The 19,934-nt window shown below is 44.4% G+C and overlaps 1 protein-coding gene across 2 annotated transcripts in view; it reads right to left on the bottom strand.

Moving 5' to 3' along the window:
- The window catches only part of HDLBP (high density lipoprotein binding protein), a 38,456-nt gene that overhangs the window by 7,982 nt on the left and 10,540 nt on the right, over nucleotides 1–19,934 (bottom strand). The window contains exons 4-21 of one of the 2 annotated variants that reach the window (XM_076072930.1): nucleotides 19,050–19,192; nucleotides 18,289–18,513; nucleotides 16,550–16,756; nucleotides 15,555–15,770; nucleotides 14,919–15,125; nucleotides 13,905–14,012; nucleotides 13,135–13,239; nucleotides 11,634–11,712; nucleotides 10,730–10,869; nucleotides 9,369–9,473; nucleotides 7,260–7,373; nucleotides 5,936–6,022; nucleotides 4,198–4,329; nucleotides 3,635–3,853; nucleotides 2,693–2,914; nucleotides 2,041–2,259; nucleotides 1,157–1,340; nucleotides 608–768 (exon numbers count right to left, since the gene is read on the bottom strand). In XM_076072930.1, coding sequence (XP_075929045.1) covers nucleotides 608–768; nucleotides 1,157–1,340; nucleotides 2,041–2,259; nucleotides 2,693–2,914; nucleotides 3,635–3,853; nucleotides 4,198–4,329; nucleotides 5,936–6,022; nucleotides 7,260–7,373; nucleotides 9,369–9,473; nucleotides 10,730–10,869; nucleotides 11,634–11,712; nucleotides 13,135–13,239; nucleotides 13,905–14,012; nucleotides 14,919–15,125; nucleotides 15,555–15,770; nucleotides 16,550–16,756; nucleotides 18,289–18,513; nucleotides 19,050–19,192 — 2,873 coding nt within the window. Of the gene's footprint in view, nucleotides 1–607; nucleotides 772–1,156; nucleotides 1,341–2,040; nucleotides 2,260–2,692; nucleotides 2,915–3,634; nucleotides 3,854–4,197; nucleotides 4,330–5,935; nucleotides 6,023–7,259; nucleotides 7,374–9,368; nucleotides 9,474–10,729; nucleotides 10,870–11,633; nucleotides 11,713–13,134; nucleotides 13,240–13,904; nucleotides 14,013–14,918; nucleotides 15,126–15,554; nucleotides 15,771–16,549; nucleotides 16,757–18,288; nucleotides 18,514–19,049; nucleotides 19,193–19,934 lie in introns of both variants that reach the window. The other variant, XM_032968261.2, reaches the window with a different exon arrangement.

Below are 19,934 nucleotides of genomic sequence, written 5' to 3'. Positions count from 1 at the left end.
CCTTCAACTGGACATTCTCGATCACATATGGACTACTTTGCAACTTCCAGAATGAATTGATCAGCGGTGCACAAAACTCCGGCACGCAACGGGCCACAATCTTGAACGCTTAATGGGCAGCTTCAAATCTCCAAGTGCGGAGCAGCTAAAAAAAAGGTCTGATTGAGCTAATTATCAGGTTCTATTAAGTGTTAGATGAAATCAGAGAGCCCAGTTAAAACAATCAGAAGATGCTGTGGGGGGGCCCCTTGAGGACCAGAATTGTGCACCCCCGGGACATACCTCATTTCATGACATGACGCTAATAGGACAATTTAAATAACATTGGGTAAATACACAAAGCTCTGTGGTGGCAGTGATTGTGCTGCACTGGCTCTGCCTGGTAGGATGATGGTTTAGTTTTATTTGTACACATTTGGGCGATTCCATTACCTTTCTTGTACTTTGCACTACTATCGTGTTTTTGTATCGTTGATCTTCGTCACGTTATTTACCTGCCCCTTACTGGATATCTGTCAAATAAAGAGCTCGATAGCTCACCGGATTCCTTCACTATCGATTCATACACGGATTCTGTGTGTGTGTGTGTGGACACGCGAGGCCTCACCAGCAGGGCATCACGCGCGCCATCGCACTTCTCTTGGCGGCCAGTGATGAGGATCACGTCCCTGCGTCTCAGAGTCGCCGGGTCGGTGGTGTTGGCCGCTTCTCCGTTAACGTCGCCGTTTTCTTGCTCCGAATGCGGCGGCTGCGGCTGCTGTTCTGCGACTTCTGTGCCCACGACAACGAGCACAGCACACAAAACGGAGCCACTGTCAATCGTAAACGTCGGATGCACGGTGAAAGTGGAACCCCCATCCCCCCCCCCCCCCGTCCTCATCCAGTGAAGCCAAGGCCACATGTAACATTACTCGTAACAGTGACAATAGTAGGCATTTCACAAACAAATCTGTTCAAAATTGATTGTCGCTTAAGCACATCATATGCTAACGTTACATTAGATTACAGTAGAAAATACGCTGGCGGCCTAGAATGTGGCAGGTAAGTGGTCTGACCCAAGACCCATGCGATCAATTCAAACTTGATGTTGTTATATGAACTCGACGTTCATCATTTAAATGGAGAGCAGAAATCTTATGTTAAAATCTCAACATACCCTGCTGCTGCTGCTGTTGTTGCTGCTGTTGTTGCTGCTGTTGCTGCTGCAGGTCCTCCCGCTCTGGGAACTTGATCTGCACGTCGTAGTCCTTGGTTACCTGCTGCACTTTGGAGCCCTTGGCTCCCATGACCGTGCGGTGATATTTCTGAGCGATCACACACTCGATGGTCACCTGAGACTCCTGCACACGTGGCATATGTGGAAAAACAGGTTGATTAGGAACAGGTGGCGGTTATTTTTTTTAATAGGAAGCCAGTAGAATAGGCAGTTGTACAGTTACTCAAGAAATATGCAAGCTAAATATCGTAATAAACAGAACACAGATAACAAATAGGCAACATCACGAATAAGCTATATTGTGCAAAAATGTGCCCCGCTATCATATAAAGTAGAAGGCAACTTTAAGGGTTTTTTAAGAATCAAGTCTGGTGACAAGTCTCTTCCACAGCCATTCCCTGCTGTGAATGAAGTGACATTGTGAGGCCAAGTAAAATTCCCTCCATTCTATTTTCTATTCTTTCCATTATTGCTAGGGAAGGCCCACTGAGCTATACAGCTCTTTCAGAAACGATCTGGCCACAAATGATAGCTGGACGAACCAGCTTATCACGTGGACATTTATGGCGGCCAAATGTTCTAGACGCATGTTTCTAAATGTGGAGGGAAAAACTAGAGAACCCGAAGAAAAATCCACGCGACCACGAGAACACGCAGACTCCCAAATATACAGCAGGCGTCAGGGTCGCGATAAAACCCACGAGCTCCTGTATACCGGGCGAGGTAGTTAACATCTCGCCACCGTGGCACCCCAGGCCATTACCAAGCTTTTGGGCCATGCGCTGTACACGTACACATTCAAATAGTAAAATGCGAGCTTTTACCAGATCATCCACGATTTCCAGGATACGTTTCTTGGCCCCCTCCACGCACTCCTTGGCTCCCTTGAGCACCACCTTGTCGCTCTTGACGCCGGTACGCGGCAGGCTCACGGTGACACCGCCGTACTCGTCGGCAAGGTCGCGCAGAACTTGGCAGCGGCGGGCCACAAAGTGGCGGTGGTGCTTCACGTCCACGGTCATCGAGTCCTCCACCACGTCATCCTGGCACCGGCGAGACATTTCGATTTAAGAAAAACACAACTTCAGGAATACTGGGAGGGTATGCCATTATCTATTTTTCCCGCTCATACTTGTTAGGGAGGTGCCTTCATTTCCCGCACCTCCAAATAGCATGGTTGGCTACGTGCGGTGCGAAAGAAGTTCAACATACGTACCATGCATATATTTATTGGGTATTCAAGACCAGAATGTTATCTGTAAGGCAACTGATTTTACCACAGGTAGGAACCTGAGATTCGAACCCAACGCTGTAACATAATGCTAGCTAGATAGATTGTCCCAACCCATGCAAAAACCAGCTTCCCAAGTCATGCAAGCCACCAATCAAATTCATTTCAGAGACTAAATATCCACATTACATTTTTCAAGGAGCACTCTACTGCTGTTAATTTACTAGCAGGCAAGGGAGCATCACCAGATTTTTGATGAGAGCCGTGAGCTCCTTCTCCGCATCCTTCACCGCGTCCTCCTTGCCGATGATGGTGATGAGCTCCTGATCCTTGTCGTCGGAAGCCGGGAACACGATGCGAGCGCCGGTCTTGTCTCGGACCTTACGGATGTTGGCGCCGCCACGTCCGATCAGGAAGCGGTGGTACTCGGGCTTGGCACGCACCTCAATCGTAAAGCTGTTCACTTGCTGCAACGCACACAGCATGCACAGAGCACAAATTCCTCCTATGAGGACACTGGATCACTCGGCATTTTCTATTTTTAACAGAAGCAGCAGCCAAACTTTACGATATTTACAGGCACTGATGTGGCAGCTGTTGAGGTTGAGTCACTGGAATTTGGTAAACAGTATAGTGCCAAGGATTAGGAAGTTGGAATGAATGCAAATTAATGTAATGGCAGAGGGGAGGAGTAGAATAGGAGTTAACATATTCTGCAATGAACTCTGTGACCTGAGTTTGATTCCTCATCTTCAAAGCAAAAGACAACCTTGGTCTGAACAGGATTGCCTGATTGCCTCATTTTAAATAATGATGATGAGCAAGATGATGAAAGAGATGGTTTGGGGATCTGTATCATAAAGGCAGGTAATGAAATGCAACAGAGAAAACACAACAGAAAAGAGGGTTACGAAGAAAGAACTGGATACGCACGATGCCCAACAACGATTCAGAATCATTATTTATCCTGGCAGAAATCCAATGAGCTAGGAAGCTATTTCTCACAGATGTCCAGTACGGGCCCAGTCATCGAATTATCCTGGGACGACGTAGCTTAAGCTGGCTGAACACCAGAAGTTGTGGCGAAGCTGCGTTGGCCGGTGTGCTGCACGGGGACGGGAAGGCACCAAGGGTAAGAATGACGAAGGCGAGGAGTTAAAAAGCCTGCAGGCCATTAGCGCCGGTACCTTCTCCTCAGCAAGCTGCATCAGCTGCTTGCACGCGCGGTCCACCTCCGGCTGCGGCCCGCGGATCGTGACCTTGTCGCTGCCGGACCCCTCGGACGGGAAGTGGATGTGCACGCCGCCGCACTCCTCCATGATGGCGCGAACCAGGCGGCCCTTGGCTCCAATCAGAGAGTTGTGCAGCTTGGCCGGGATGGTCACGTCAGCCTCCTTGATGTTGGCCTGAGAGCGCAGAGAGAGAGAGAGAAAGAACACGCGTGGAAATTTGCAAGCCCAAGGCCCGTTCGTGCGACCAAGTCACCGCGTAAAAGCGCACGACTTTCATTTTTAAAAAAATGGCTCACCTTTTGAAAAGTCACTTGCAAAACACTAGAAACCAGCCATATGAATGGACAAGTCTTGGTTGTGGCATAGCTAATGCAGGATTTCAAAGAGTTTTCGTGAGACATTGAAAGCTTATGCAAACAATTACTCTTATCGTAACATCTCCGACAACATAAGCGACACTTGTAAACCGCTTGAATGACACTGCGTGACAAACAAATGGCACATCCTTAATCCCTTACCAGTTCCTTCTGAATGGCCAGGACTTTTTCACGAGCCGCCTCACAGTGAGCCTTCTTCCCAGTGATGACGATCATCTCAGAGTTGCTGTTTTCGGTCGGCAGGTCAATCTTGGTGTTGGTTTCCTCGCGAATCTGCAAGGGAATGGTCGCAGCAGAAAACACTGACTTGAGCGTTTGGTTTGGCAAGCAAAATATAGACAGGCAAGGCAACAGCTAAATGAATGATCTATATCAAAAAGGTTTAACCCCCTATTAATTACTAATTCAGCCAAACACACATTGCTTTGTAGTCACTTGATACCTAGCACCATTACACTTTGAGGGGCTTAAGCAGTCATCCAAAACACGCTTCATGAACTGATCTTGCATTGCACCTTTCTCAGGAATTTTCAACAAAGCAAAAGTGACTTTCACACAATTAACTAGCACCATCGACATAAGATAATAGGATTACATCAAAACGACACCTGGTGGAAAAATAGACCACACCTTTTTAATAGCATTTCCACGTTCAATTTTGACTTAAAACTTTCGCGACTGCAGGAATTCATATTCTTGGTTCTTTCAGTCAAGTCACGTAGATAGAGAATAAAAAAATAAAAGAAATAAAGCAAAAAACCCCAGATGTATCGATCGCAACGCAAGCGGTCTTCTTCACCTGATGAAGACCGCTTGTGTAGCGATCGAAACCTCGTGGGGTTTTTTTGCTTTTAGTTTTATTTGTAATTTTTATTTTTTTATCTACATGACTTTACTGAAAGAACCAAGAAAATCACTTCCACGTTCTTTGAAATCAATATATTATACATAATAGTTAGGAACACAAGCTTACCAATAACTTAGCATTATGTAATCATTAACCCCTTAATTACAATTACTATTTTTCTTCGTACATCAACAAAACACGCATACTGTAAACATATTGTAATATGTTCCAACAATTAACGTTAATTTTAAAATGCTGACGTTCAATCAATTGGCTGAAGTATTTTTGTAAAACTGTAGTGTTGTAAGGACGAGCAGACTTCTTTAGGAGGCACACTCTGTTCATTGTATTATTTCCTTATGCAACGCTTAACACACACAGAGGGATATTCGGTCCCCTCACCCGATACCCTAGGGAGGTACAGCCTCCGTACCTGGCGGGACTCACACATCTACCGCTAACCTCCTTGATACTTAAGGAGGTACAACCTCCGGACTTGGCGGGACTCACACGTCTACCGCTATCCTAGTCCTCCGGCTAGGACCTAGGGGAGGCTATCTGACCCACCGCTGGCCCGGTGGGTCCTGACCACTGGGTATGCCGAGCCTTAGCCCTTAGAAGGGCTGGAAGGCTGGTCCAGGGTCCTAGCTAGGCTTCAGCCCAGTCTTCTGTCTTCGTGCAGGGAGAGAACTCCCCGAGGTCCGTTGGGTCACCCGTCTTATACCCCTTCGTGGCCAGGTAGAACCAATCATACATTCCCACGTGGAACCGTCTGATTGGTTCGCACCAAACCCTGGCCACGATCCGTTTCACCTCGACTGACCCCAACCGTTGTACCCAGGGGTAATGCTGCACCGCCCTGGTGGCAACGCAGGTTACGCAACAGCGCGTAGTTAACACCTCTACAAAACTAACGTCGCTAAATTATTCATATTACAGAATTGTCTACTTAACTAATGTTTTTACTGATTACATTTCATTTTGAGTCGATTTAACAAATCATGATGCCGTCCAGATTTTATTGCATCTTACCTTCTTAATGTTGGCACCACCTTTCCCAATAATATTTTTGTGAAATTGTTTGAATATGGGCACGCTGATGGAGTAGTTGTTCTCAATCTGCAATCAAACGGTCAGATGTTGCGCACATTAGCATAAAAAGATAGCACGTAATTTTATTAATCTGTACATATAACCTGCACGGTTCGGCTAAACAATCTAATAATACAAGCACAGATATGCGGGATGCATCATGTCGCATGATGAAAGAAGAATAGGCTTTACTCTATCTGGCAGTAAGTGTGTGCGGTTAATGCAGACTTGATGCCCTGTAATAGGCATCCCCCATTTGGTGGTTGAACATCTTAACACCTGTGTCATTGTCAGAAAGGAGTTCAACATACATAGAAAGCCTATTCTTCTCATTTCTTCATTATGATACTGGCAAAAAGAGTACCATAGGGAGACATCACATATTTTGTCAATAGCATTGCTAAAATGTTGAATAGTGGCTGTAAACAAAAATAAACTATCCCATGCGGGTCTCCTGTCTCTTAGTACATTCACAAAAATGCAACGCAACTTACGTTCCATAAAGGTTTTTTTTTGGGTTAGATCGCGTAAATATATAAAAGTGTCGTTAAAACCCGCTACCACCCGACACAGCCAACTAGTAAGGGGTTGTCGCGTAAACAGAACGTGCCAATTCGTCACTAGTACAGAACACCGGTGTGTTGGAAAGCCAAGCCACAACATTTACAATCCGAGTACGACGTTTCGCTAGTAATTACAACCAGCTTCATCAGGCGACAGCCAGATTTGTGACGAATTGGCTGGCATATTCTGTTTACGTGACAATCCCTTAATAGTTGGCTGTGTCGGGTGCTGGCGGGTTTAAACAACACTTTTATATATTTACGTGAACTAAAACAAACAAAAACACTCTATTATGGATGATATTGGTCGCCAAAGCCTACGTGTTAAACAACTAATGTTTCATAATTGGCGTTCCTAATAGATGGGGGCGCGCGCTGGTCTGCCAATTGCAGATCTACTGAGGCCGACAAGCCACATGACAGGATGGTCTGGCCGGGACCATGCCTTTGTATTGCCAGTGCTAAAGTTTACACGGCAACAATAAGCCGACCAAGGCAGGTTCAGATACCACGAGACACCAATGTTATTCGTGGCCAGGTTATCGGTAGACAGCGCAGTTGCGAGAACCAGTCAACTACGGCTCATTTCAATGTCTTATTCTTTGGCCAAATATTGCCTTGTGGTTATAGAACAAGATATTTACAATTCTCAGCGCTGTAACTACCAATACTTCAAAATCAATCCGCCAAAAGATCCTCACCAACTCGGCAACCAGTTTTGCCATGAACTTGGCACACTTCTCCACTTCGTTCTTGGGGCCCCGCAGTTGCACAATGTCACTCTTTTGCGCTGGATCGGGGAAGTTTATGATGACCTAGAAAAATAGAAGAGAACAACTGGAAGTGAGAGGCCATTCTCCGCTGCGGTTCACACACACCGTGCATGTGTGAAAAGCAAAGCAATAATCGGCATACTCGCGACTTTGCACTCGAGTCAACAGTTTTAACGGATTGCAACTGCCTGAACATTCGTGCAACCAATTACACCAAAGCATGCCACAACAGCTGCACCGTTGACATAAGACCAGCAACAATTCACAAAATGTAGGACTTCGTGTGCGCTGTCAATATTATAGCCTCTCGCCACCAGTGAAATACAAATAATAACGGTCCCCTCGTGCACATTAAACCGAAAGAAGTGAGATAACATTGGCAGTGATACTTAAGCGCATATAACAAAAACGCACATTCATCAATAGCACTGCCCTTAACAAGCCATTTCTGGCAGTGGCCCTTTCATCGCCGATATCAAGTCGCTCCATTGACCGAAGCAGCTTTATTAAAATGTTTGTCCAGCATTCCACTTTCAGGGCAGCGTTACGGATAAACGTGTCGAGTTTTGTCCTCGCACACGAAGCTCGCAGAGGTCTTCTTTGCACAAAAAAGGTAATGCAATCAACAGAAACTGACCTAATGAATAGATAAATGTACATAGAACACAAGGAATTTTTTGTTTCACAAATATAAAAGGGGATTATAATAGTCTACGGTGTATCATGGGATTTGGCAACAAAAAAAACAGCACACCACGTTTCCGTGATCTCTCCGCTGGAACGGACATTTTTTGTCTAATGGGGGCTTTAAACCTGCTTCTCAGCCAAAGGTCGCAAACCCGATTAGAAATACAGTCGAGGTGCATTTACGTGACCGAATTACGCATCGTTAATGACGGCAGTCAATAGAAAAAAGTGAGCTTACGAACGCAAGGTCATGAGAATCTCATTAAGGTGGCAGCTCAGTCCCAATGTTATCCCTCTTAGGTTTTTACAATGCGTACACCCGCTTGGAACAGACCCCTCTCTTATTGGGATGTTAACAAAGGCTGCATCACGGGAAAGCCTGAGCAGCGATAAAGGAAAGGGGGAGAGAGTATGGATTTTTTCCAACATCGAGTTCAGAATGAAAAATGAGAGGAGTGCTGCCCAACAGTTGGAAGAACACAGGGAAAATAGAGATTACAAGTCAAGATGAAAATATATACAACGGAACTTTTCATGTTGAAAATAAAGGTTTAATTAACATGTTTGTGAATGTTCGTTTCTGCTTATTTTTCAGCAAATCTGATTGTCTCCATTTATTTTGTATATGTAAAAAAAACTGGCCAATGTTGCGTAAACTTCATAAAAACAATTATGGAAATGTGCATGCTTAAGTTAACCAAGAGAGAAACAGGCAAATGAGCCAATACATATTTTGACACATTGCAGAGGACATTAATAGTTATGCATAGAACACTCCCAGAAAAAATACCAACCTCCAATGATCGAACGGATTTAGATGATAGCCAAGAGCACCAACACACACAAAGGGGCAACTGAAGAAAATTAATTGATATGGGTGCGAGATGAATAATATGGTACTGCCTATAAAATGGTGTAGACTCAGAGGGGACTTCACACAACACATGGAAAGCAAAACCCCTTAAAAACACACCAAACATTTGACAGCGCAAAATAAAATGTTGGCAAAGTCAAGCTGAGGATGCCGCCATGGTGTAAATGTCAGCACACTGGACTTGCAATTCAGAGGTTACCAGTTCGATTTCCCTGTGCAGCAGTTGAAACAAACGGTGCAAGGTGATGGGGCAAAAAGTGTGGGTACTCTCATTACTTCCACGAATGTCTGGCCAGTCTGAACGAGTAGGCCAAATGCACTCGAGGGAGACCTTACCAGCAGTGGCGCAAAGAGAAAATTGAGAGGCTGCACCTTTACCTTTTAAAATAATGCCGACAACGGAAAAACCACTTAGGCGACGCAATTGTACGACGGATATTAATTGTACGCCATCACCTTTACATTTCAGAACTGACCTCAAGGAATTTCTCACGGACTTCCTTGATTCTCTCTCCCTTTTGGCCAATGATGGCACGGTGCAATTTGTGCTCAATAATTAGGTCCTTGGTGCGTTCATTTTCCTGTTGAGAAACAGAGATAGGCAATGATTAGAACACATTTTTTTTTCACGATACATTTCCAGATGAGTAAAACTATACCAGCTTAACTTTCCCTACAGTATGGGTCCTCAGGGATATATTAAGTGAACATGATACAAAATGCTGATTAAATGCACCAACCCAGGTACGTATGCGAGTTATAAAAATCCACTTGCTAAATTAAACCATACATCACTGTCACTACCTGACCAAGTCCATGAACAGTACTGTTACTAAACATACAATTTAAATGTGGATCTGCGTATGAGACGCATTAAGAAGGTTGCGGTGGCGCACTGGTTAGCAGACTGAACTAAACAAAAACCTGTCGACAGCAAATGGGACTCCTGGCTACGACCGACCTCGGTGGATGTTGATATCTGAACTGTTTCTTGCCTCGTCTCGCTTCAACAACCTGCACTGACCAGCAAGGTGAAGAAGGGTCAGACAACCTCATACCGAGTGGGGAGGCGTTCACCCCGCAGCGGATTAACAAAGGGCTGTTTATCAACTGCTGGATGACGGCCTCCTCACGCCGTCCGGATGGTGGGGTTCATAAGACTATGCTTCACTGAGCTCGTCTGTGTGTTCAAGGTGGAAAGCATAGACGTACAGTATTACTATGGAGTTTGCTGCACTGGCCTCTGCTGTCAACATGGCCCTGCAGCAGCCTATGACACCAGTGTAATGCATGGTAATCAGCCAAATCAGGCTCAAACCTGCTTGGTTTTCATAATTCAAAAATCGGGCACATTTCCAGAAATAGGGTCGCAGGCACTTTCTGACACGTAATGTAAAAAGCCCCTCTCTCTCCCATGTGAAGTGTGCTTATGGAAGGTCGATAACAAGGTCAAGGAGTGGTGTGTTTGCAGACTAGCTGGCAATGTTCGTGGTTCGGACCCAGTGGATGCCCTGGTTAATACAGCGGGTGAATTAAACCAAAGAATATGCGCCGTCTGCTTCACAGCGGATGTCAAAAGATCCTGTGGCGTTATTAAAAAAAAAGAGTAAGCCACGTGTCCTGACATCATGATCCAAATTGAAAAAAATTCGAAATTTACCCACAAAGTGAACAAATTATTGAAATTGGGTAAAGCCACACAGGCAACATTGCCCCCTAATGTGAATCTAATGCAGATTATAATTGTCTGAAATATAGCACCTTTATGATAGCCTTGTGCCATAAGAATGTAATAATGATTTGGTGTATACATATCCTTTTTTCCATAGAGCCTTACCATACGAGTGGCCATCTCCAGCAGCTCCTTGGCAGCCAGATGCACCCCCTGCGGGTCTCCCTCGATACGAATCAAGTTGTTCTTATCATGATCCGGAGGGATTCGCACCAGCACCTTGTACAGGTCCTTTATGCGGTTAACTTGAAGGATACACACACGTGTACAGAAGGGTTGCATGGCATTTAACATGGTAACACAACTGGCCTCACCCGGAGCATATATTATTGCAAAGGTTAGGTATTGTTTGTAGAAAAAGGTTTGTTTTCGCATTTATATGTTCCATTGTAGCATGATGGTGATAAGAAAACCAGCAGGTTGGTAAACATGATGTATGCACAACCATTTATATGAACTGTAAGAGTGTCTGTATGGCATCATGCAACTCAGCTTTGTGATTGAACTGTAAACCTTGCTGCCAGATAAAACATTAATACAATTGCAATGCATGGCCACATATTGCATTGCTAATATACACCATGCATAAAAGACAAAGATCCCCAAGTGTAGCCTTATATACGATGGGCGCAAGTGCTGTTAGCGAGCACCCATTGGAGATTAGTAAGGTACATGAGGGGGTAAGGTGACCAGCACTATACCTAACTGACTGCCTTTGGCTCCACACCAGGTACTTATTTAAGATGGAATTAAGCCAGGGGAGACGCAGGACTGGTTCAGCTATAATGCCACTGATGTTAGCCGTGGCTGGGAATCGAACCGGGGTTACTACTAGGTTTGCAGTGCAGTGCACCATCAACTGAGCCACTGCTCCCCACTTATCATCCACACCCAAACACCCACGCACCAATACGCTCCAGTTAGGCAATGTAATTTAAATGAAAAAAAACATTATGTATGCGATTTAACTCAAACGCCGTTCCATTCCCTGGAAATATTACGCACTTACTGTTTGAACCACTCTTTCCTATGAGATGGCGATGAAACTTTTGATCGACTGTAATCTCCGTGAAATCCATACGACCACACTGAGAAAACAAAAATGAAAATACTTGGCGTCTCGGCTCACATCCAACCAACCAAAATCAATTTCATAGTCAGGTGTGAAAAACTGCTTAGGAACAACGGTTTTAAAGAACATTAGTCAGTGCACTGCAAGAGGACAAAAGGACATATTGGCACAGTGCGTACTAATTAAACAACATCAGCTGTATGAAATGAACGAGCTTCATGCTGCTGCTGCTGCTGCTGCGTTTTTTCCTTCGTTCCATACACATTATATCACAACCCTGCTTGGTCCGGATTTTACCAATATTTTTTTTTCCCACTAAAACCAAAGCTTTTAAACAGTCCCCCTTTCCTTGCGTGCCAATTTCACAGCACTGCCACGAACCCTCTGGGGGATTGCGTTTCTTTCTCCGTGGCCTCTCACGGCGCCTGTCGTCTGCACTGTAGCAGTCTCACGAGTTGGTAAAACGTACGTCAGACCAACGATAACACAGCCACCCGGGTTTTTTTAGCTACAGCTTGCTCTTGTAACAAATAATTTGTAAAAAAAATTGCATCCAAGTCCAATTGTAATTAGGGTAAACGGGTTTTTTTTTGTCACCAAGGTTAATTTAGTCTGACTGTAGTAGAACATAAAAAATAGATATCTAATCTAGTAAACCTGCTAAAGCTGCGCAAGCCTATTTAGGACCAAAATAAAAAAAATATGGACTATGTAATAAATCAATGAACGATCATACAAGGGTAACGTTATGATATATAACAATTTAACAATCTTTAAAATTCTGCAACTATGTTGACAGATAAAGAATATTAAGTTACACCCATCAGAAAAGTTCACAATTGACCAATTTTGATTCATTTGATGACAAATATACTCATATCTTAACAATATTTTAAATTAATTCTATCAAGGCAAAAACATGTACTACTCCTTCGAACAATCATTTACTCATCATTAACAATGCATCGATTTATGAATTAAAATTTGTTACGCTCGCAAAACATGCACAGAATCGGGTGTGCAAGAATTAATTATTTATAAAATAAATTCTGCAAATTTGATGCTGCTACATTTAGGATAAAAGAGCAACAACAACAAAAAAACAAACGTATGTACAAATAAGACAAAGACAAAAGAAAATGATAAAAGCAAGATAAAAAATAATAATCCGTCAACAGATTGGGGACCGGGAATCAAGATAAATCCATCAAATCGCCCACGGATGGGGCAAATCTTTACATGTGTAATAACCATACACGGTCATAACGCAAATCAATGTTTTACTAAAAATCGCCACTATCATTAAACACCGCTCTCCACTTCAGTTTTGAGCCATGGTTATCTTCATTGTTAGTTTTCACGTAAAGTTTCCAGCTTGGGTTAATTATCCATGTAAAAGATAACTTCCATTGGTTTTCCAGGAACCCTTAGGCCTCACCAGGTCTTTTATGATCTCCTCCATCTGAGCCTGAGCCTGATGAACCTCCTCTGTTGGACCCTCGATGGTGATCTTATCTTCGCCATCCGTGAACTCAATGTGCACCTGATACAATGCAACAGTGGGGAAAACAACATCATGCGGTCAGCAGAGGTGGGATATCCCGGTAGCCGTTAGCCTAGGAGTTCTCACCCCTAAATCAGGGTCGACTTGGCACAGACATACTCTGGGAATTGCGAAAATTACCACCCATCTCGTAAGCTTTATTTGGTGGGAAGACAAATAGCAGCCAGATTATACGATGAGACACTTGTTTACGTGTGTAAAAATATTAAAAGTTGTGCACAACGCACTTGTCGCAGGAGAAACCAGCTGTGCAAGTTGGTGCAAGTTGTACCCCTCTAGTACTGGTACATCCGTTTGCCTACACAGGCCCTCACGGTCCGAGTGGTATTTCACTGGCCGTTTGCAGAGCCGGGTTATAGAACCAAACCGATACACATTGGCTTCACACGACATCTGAATCTGCCTCGGGACCATGAAGGGCCAGAGGAGGCTGGGCCAATGACACGTTTCGTTCCGTGTGTGACGTCACGCTCGGTAACAACTCTGACACAGCATCAATGCGTTATCCATAATGCTTCTTGTTCCTGTTCACTCCGTGAGATGTCGGCAGCTGGGCTGATTCAGCACAACCCCAGCATGGTTCGGTTGTACAGTGGGGGAAAAAAAGGTATTGATGCGAATCCTCTACGGGACGCAGCACTTACCTTGGGTAGGTTCTGGCTGATGCGGCTGATGTTCTGCCCCTTCTTGCCAATGATGAAGCGATGGAGCCAGGCTGGGGCATACACATCCATGCAGGCCACGCTGCTCGCCTGGGCCACAACAACAGAAAATACCACAAAGCACGGTACATGAACACATCTCTTGTTACTCAAATCACGTTAGAAACAGTCCTACTGAACAAGGCATTACATAATGTATCACAGCTTAATGAAAGGCATGTATTGCAATAACCTAAAGCAGACTTGAATATCTTGTGCCCATGAAAAAGGTCTAAAAATTTAAATGACTTATGAACTACCAGTTAGGATGCATTAAGCAGCTGTGACCCATCTGATAGTTGACTCTTGTCTCGTTGCAGTGAAACGTTATCAGCGTTGCAGAGGATGCAGAAGAATTCCGCCAATAATTTATATCACTGCCAGAAATTTGGAGAAGGCAAGTGTTCATTATTAAATACTAATGCTTTATTAAACACCATCAAAAATGTAATACCACTGTAATTTTCTTAACCAACATACGAGGTGAATAATAACAATCCCCAGTCTATTGTGCCACATACACCAGTTGGTAATTGTAGCACTTATCAACAATCCATACTCTCGTAGCATTCGAGTAATATTTGTTTCACTTATGGAAGGTGGACAATGCGATGGGGCAGGGAAGAGAATCCACAGAGGGGAGCATAGTGAGTGGAGAGGGGAAGAGGGTAAGGAGAGCACAGATGGGAATATGGTAAGGTGACAGTGGAGAGGTAGTAGAGTGCATCAAGGAGAACACAGAAAGGGGGAGAGAGCAGAGGTAGGAAAGTACATTGAGCAGAGTGCATTCAGGGTGAGAGCTAGGTGTGCAAAGAGGAAAAGAAAGGGAGGTGAGAGTAAGGAGAGTGCATGGAGGGGAGTATAATGGAGGCGAGAGGGGAGCGGTAGGTCACCAGAGTACATTTAGCACCATCACTAACCGCTGACCAGGAACGTTAAAAGCCTTAAACCCCGCACCTTGGCGTAGACCTGGGTGAGCGCCGGGCCGAGCTTCTCCTGCTCGCCGCGCAGGATGATGGTCTCGGAGTTGCTTTCCACTGAGGGCATCTCCACGGACACGCCCGTCAGGTCCAGGATCTCCTGCAGCGTGTTGCCACGTGGCCCGATGATGTACTTGTGCTGGGACTTCTTCACCTCCACGGAAATGGTCGTAGTCTTGCGCTTCTGCACACGGGTTGCAAAGAGATGAATTTGAGCTTCGAAGAACCACTTGCGTTCCTTTCGAATGCTCCACAATGGTAGTCGTCGTGGGACAGCGCGGAGGACGGTGCAGCAAAATCCACTGTTGTGCTGTAATATGCTCGTCCCGCCTTCACCAATCCACACTGACCGGTGTGGTGTTAGAACGGTAAAATAACACCGACCCCGCACGGCATGGGGAGGCCCTCATCGAGCAGTGGATTGACAGAGGATAGATGTACAACCGGGGTTGCGTACTCTTGTCTAAAACAACAACAGGCGCTTTTTTTGTATTTCATCAAACCGCACATTCAACTTCTTACACAAGCGAGACCTTGTGCTCTTTCGGGAAATTATAAATCAACCGTGAATGCAAATCCGCGATTAAAAAAACTAGGCCCTTAAAAAGTTCACCTTCTCCTCGTAAATGTCACGGATCCTCGCGGCGGCTTGAGCCACGGCCTCCTTCTCGCCAGTTATGACGATCTCGTCCTTGTTGACGCTGGGAGGGGGGATGTTGACCCGGGCTCCCGTCTCCTGCATCATCTCGGTTACTATCCGGCTGTGCGGCCCCGAGATGAACGGATGGAACACCTTGTCGATGCTGATGCGCTCCACAGCGCGTTTGTCCTGGACGCACAATAATGCCGCCACCATTGTCACAATTACCCCTGGGACGATCAGTCGGTTAAATTGGCTCAACATTATAAATCGGCTACTTTTTTATGATCAATTACCTTGGGTATCTTTAAAAATGGCAGCAGACTCAAAATCTTGAGTCACGTGAAACCAATAATATAGAACGTATAAGATTAAAACAATGTTATTCTTCCATACGACTTTGAAAAGCAACGGATTAGTTGATAACTCTATGTTGAGTTTGAAGACGCCATTTGATGGCATCTGGGATCTTGAGTAATGGACTATACCTCACTGCAGTTACAGTTAGGCAACTCATTGATCGCCTGTTTATGGATGAAGTTAGCTGCACCTCCCATGTGTAGTTCTAACATCATTCGGTAGTCTAGTGTCTTAGAGATAGAAATACAAGTAGTATCATACACACAAATGAGTCTACAGATGTACAAGTGGAAGAATATATGTAAAAATCAACAAATCAAAACATTTTATTTGGGTCTTTCGGTAAAGCCACGTAGATAGAAAAATTAATACAAAATATCACGACGTTTCGATCGCAACACAAGCAATCGTCATCAGGTGAAAAAATAACTTTTTTAAAAACAAAAATTTCTATATACGTGGCTTTACCGAAAGACCCAAAGAATATGAATTCCTGCAGTCACGAAAGCTTTAAGTCAAGATGTAAATGGATACATTGTTAAATGCATCGAAACCACCACACACCACTGACTCCACGTGAGCCCATACATGTGCAGCGATGAGAGTACCTGCTCCGCCGAAGTTAGCTGAATCTCATGCCGGGCTTTCTCGATGCCTTCCTTGGTGCCGGTGATCTTAATCTGGTTGCTGGTATCGTCAGGTCGGGGGATCTGAATCTTGGTTGCCGTTCGAAGCTCCAGATCCTGCAGCTTCTCTCCGTTGCGTCCGATGATGTAGCGATGATGCTCCTTGGGGATGGCCACCATTGCAGTTGCCTGCGTTCAAGAGCAGCCTCAATTAAGCTCCAGTTGTCACTGGTCATCTTTTCGTCATCTTATTACCAAATTTACAGCCATTTCAGAGCAGTGAACCTATACTTGTAAGAACCCAGACTCAAATCTTACAACTTGGGTTGAAGTTCAGAGAACTACAGTTTAAATCCTACAAGTTACCACTTGTATATTTCCATAAATTAAGTTTGTTCCAATGGTGCCATCAACATCCAGCCGTGAAATTAAACGTTTTGATTGGTAACTGCCAGAGAACAATGAACCACCAATTTTTCGAGAATGGCCCGCAAATAGCAATCTCACGGAACTACTTTCGAAAGATTTTTTATTGCACATTACATAGGTACAAGCACAGGGCAATACATGTATTAATACCCCACTAAAGTAATAAGTGAAAATTTGAGAAAACGACACTTAATTTCAAAGCTTCTACACGTCTCCCACCAATCTCAAGTCATTATATCTTTCAATATTCCTGCGCGAGATATGGAGCCGTCACTTTCACCATTGAGAAGAGGGCCACGATAAACTCGTGGGGTATCTAAAATGGATCAGCCTTTATTACTCTGGTTCTTCTACAGAAAAAATATACACAATCGCCTTCTTTACAAAAGCTGTCAGTCTAAAATGGTATTTTGGGACAGAACTGCTATTTGACTGGGAAATGTTGCACATGTTTACAATTCCAGATGACTTTGTTCCTCTTTCGTGAACACGTCCTTCTATATGTGCCATTATCTGGAGGTTGTGTGAAAAAAACCATGTGGAGTTTTAAACATTGTAAACATATGCCATTTGCTTTTGGGTCACAGGCCGCACCGGTGCGGTTTCTATTCTCCCCGACGGCAGACGAATGGCCCTCATATAGATTCGTATCATTATTGGCTCGGTGTCAATGCCTGGAGGCTCACAGCCAGACTTCAGAATCTTCAAAATGTTTGTGGTTCAGTTTTATTCCCAAGGCCAAGAGAGTCGGACGAGAAGTTATCGGCATTTTTGGCTCGGTGTTAATGCCGTAGACATAAGGAGACAGCTTCAAGGAGTTGGTAGCAATCGTTAATGCCAAATTCTCAAACTGTAATGTTACAATCAAAAATACAACCAAATGACCAAGCCTCTCAGATCGAAGTAGAGTTCAACCTCCTTGGTACTTTGGATCGGTGACTATGGGGAGGCCAGGAGATGGTCGTGAAATGTGTCACCCCCCTCATATGTATGAGTTTTCCGTGGGTACTCCAGTGTCCTCCCACATGCCAAACATTCATTCACCAATGGCCATTTCAATACTTTTCCTGAACAGGTCTGCGAGACTCAGTGTAGGTATTCATGGGTCATATCGGTATCATTACCATCGTCACTAATGTCAAATCTTAAATCGCAAACTCACTTGAAAACAGGCCAAGGATACATTTGGAAGTTTTCAATGCCAATGAGAAACGGGGAAAGTCGTGAACCATTCCACCCTTCACTGCAGATTGCACAACACTCCCGACTGCAATCCAGTCACCAACGCGTACCTGGGTCTGCAGTTTGGCGACAATCTCCTTGCGAGCCTTCATGACAAACTCATGCTTCCCGGTCACCATGATGGAGAGGCCTTGGTCTTTGGCGAGAGAGAGCTCAATATGCGCGCCGGTCTTCTGCATGATGTCCAGGCAGATCTTGCCCTGCTCTCCCCCCTCTCCAAACTGGGTCTGATTCATTTCCTTGAACTTACGTTCCTCAAGCGGTACATGGAACACCTAAAAAAATCGGAGCAGAGTGCAAGCCTCTCAGATGACCGCTTGGTTACACTGGCATATTTCATTTACAGTAATAAATTAGGAGTGTGTGAGGTGTCGTAAATCAAATCCACCTCTGTGAAATATACAGAACCATATATTCTAATGCCAAACGACGAGGGTAAAGAATAAGCTTTGTGAAACACGGAGGCAAAATGTGAAGCGCATGATGTAAACAGGTAACATTAAATGGGAGGGCCAAACAACGAATGACAAACGTTGTAACTAAATTTCAAATGTTGTGGCTTTAATCGCCATCACACCGATGTGAAGTAATAGCCAATTAGCAAGTTTTGTTCACGTGACAAACCTTACTAATTGGCTGCGATGGGTGTTGGTGGGTTATATTTACGCGACTGGACCCAAAAACCTTTATTATGAACAAGCAACTCATGATCAAATGCAGTGCTGATGTAAGTTTACAGCCAACGTTAACAACGATCCCCTTCCCCCACTCCGCCAACAGACAGCTGTAACAGACCGAACGCTCCCAGCACCTGAGTAATGACAGACGAGCGCAGTGGGCGGATCTTATTCCAAGCCCCGAGTGGGGCTGTAGGCACATCAGCTTGGTTCTTCTCCGGCAGAGGGGGGAAGGCCTCAAAGTAGGTCGGGATGTAAGCTTCGTCATCAAGCCCTCCTGCGGCGGGCACGCGGGTTTGTGCCAAGCGCGCGCACACAAAACATTCCACGCACGTCACTGTCATTTCTAAACGCTTTTAACTTATCGCGCCACTGTAAAATAAAAAAAGTGACAAACTATGTTATTGCTTTCCCTAAGCTAAACTGAACTTTGCACAAGCTTTTGAATTAAGCACAGACAAACCGAACACATTTTTTTTCTTAAATGGGCATTGCAAAACAGACTGGCCCTCAATGCCTCTAACTAGTTTTAAACGAAACTATCTTTCAAAGGTAGGTCAGAATGTTTTGCAATGGCACGTGCACAAAACAAGACCTGACTGTTAATTATTTTATATTTTTGCACCTCTCCAGTGCATTTTTATGCTGTGCCGCATGCTGTGCCGCATGACGTTCGAGATTTACTCCAGTAACTTAATATTCAGCACATGGAGTGAAATGCTCATACCAAACAACACAGTATAATGCAAAAATAACAGCAGAGAGCTACACATCACAATCGCCAAAAACCTACTAAGTAACTTTGTATACTACAGTTCAGGAGTTGCATGACTAATTCATCATATTCGTAACATCAATGACAGGCATTAATAAGAGGAGTTATATTAGCACATGTCATCAGTCGGATATTGGCCCACATTTAAAAACTGCACCTTTTCACGAATCGGGTTCGGAAAAATAAACACCCCCTGAACGATGAATTATGAAGAAATATTTAATTTGTGAGGGGACGCATTTAC

This window comes from Petromyzon marinus, chromosome 39 (genome assembly GCF_048934315.1).
Source record: "Petromyzon marinus isolate PM22_M1 ecotype Great Lakes invasive population chromosome 39, UKy_Petmar_22M1.pri1.0, whole genome shotgun sequence".
In the NCBI taxonomy this organism is placed as follows: Eukaryota; Metazoa; Chordata; class Hyperoartia; order Petromyzontiformes; family Petromyzontidae; genus Petromyzon; species Petromyzon marinus.
Note: the sequence above shows the minus strand (reverse complement) of the source record. Positions and strands in the feature narration are given on the sequence as shown.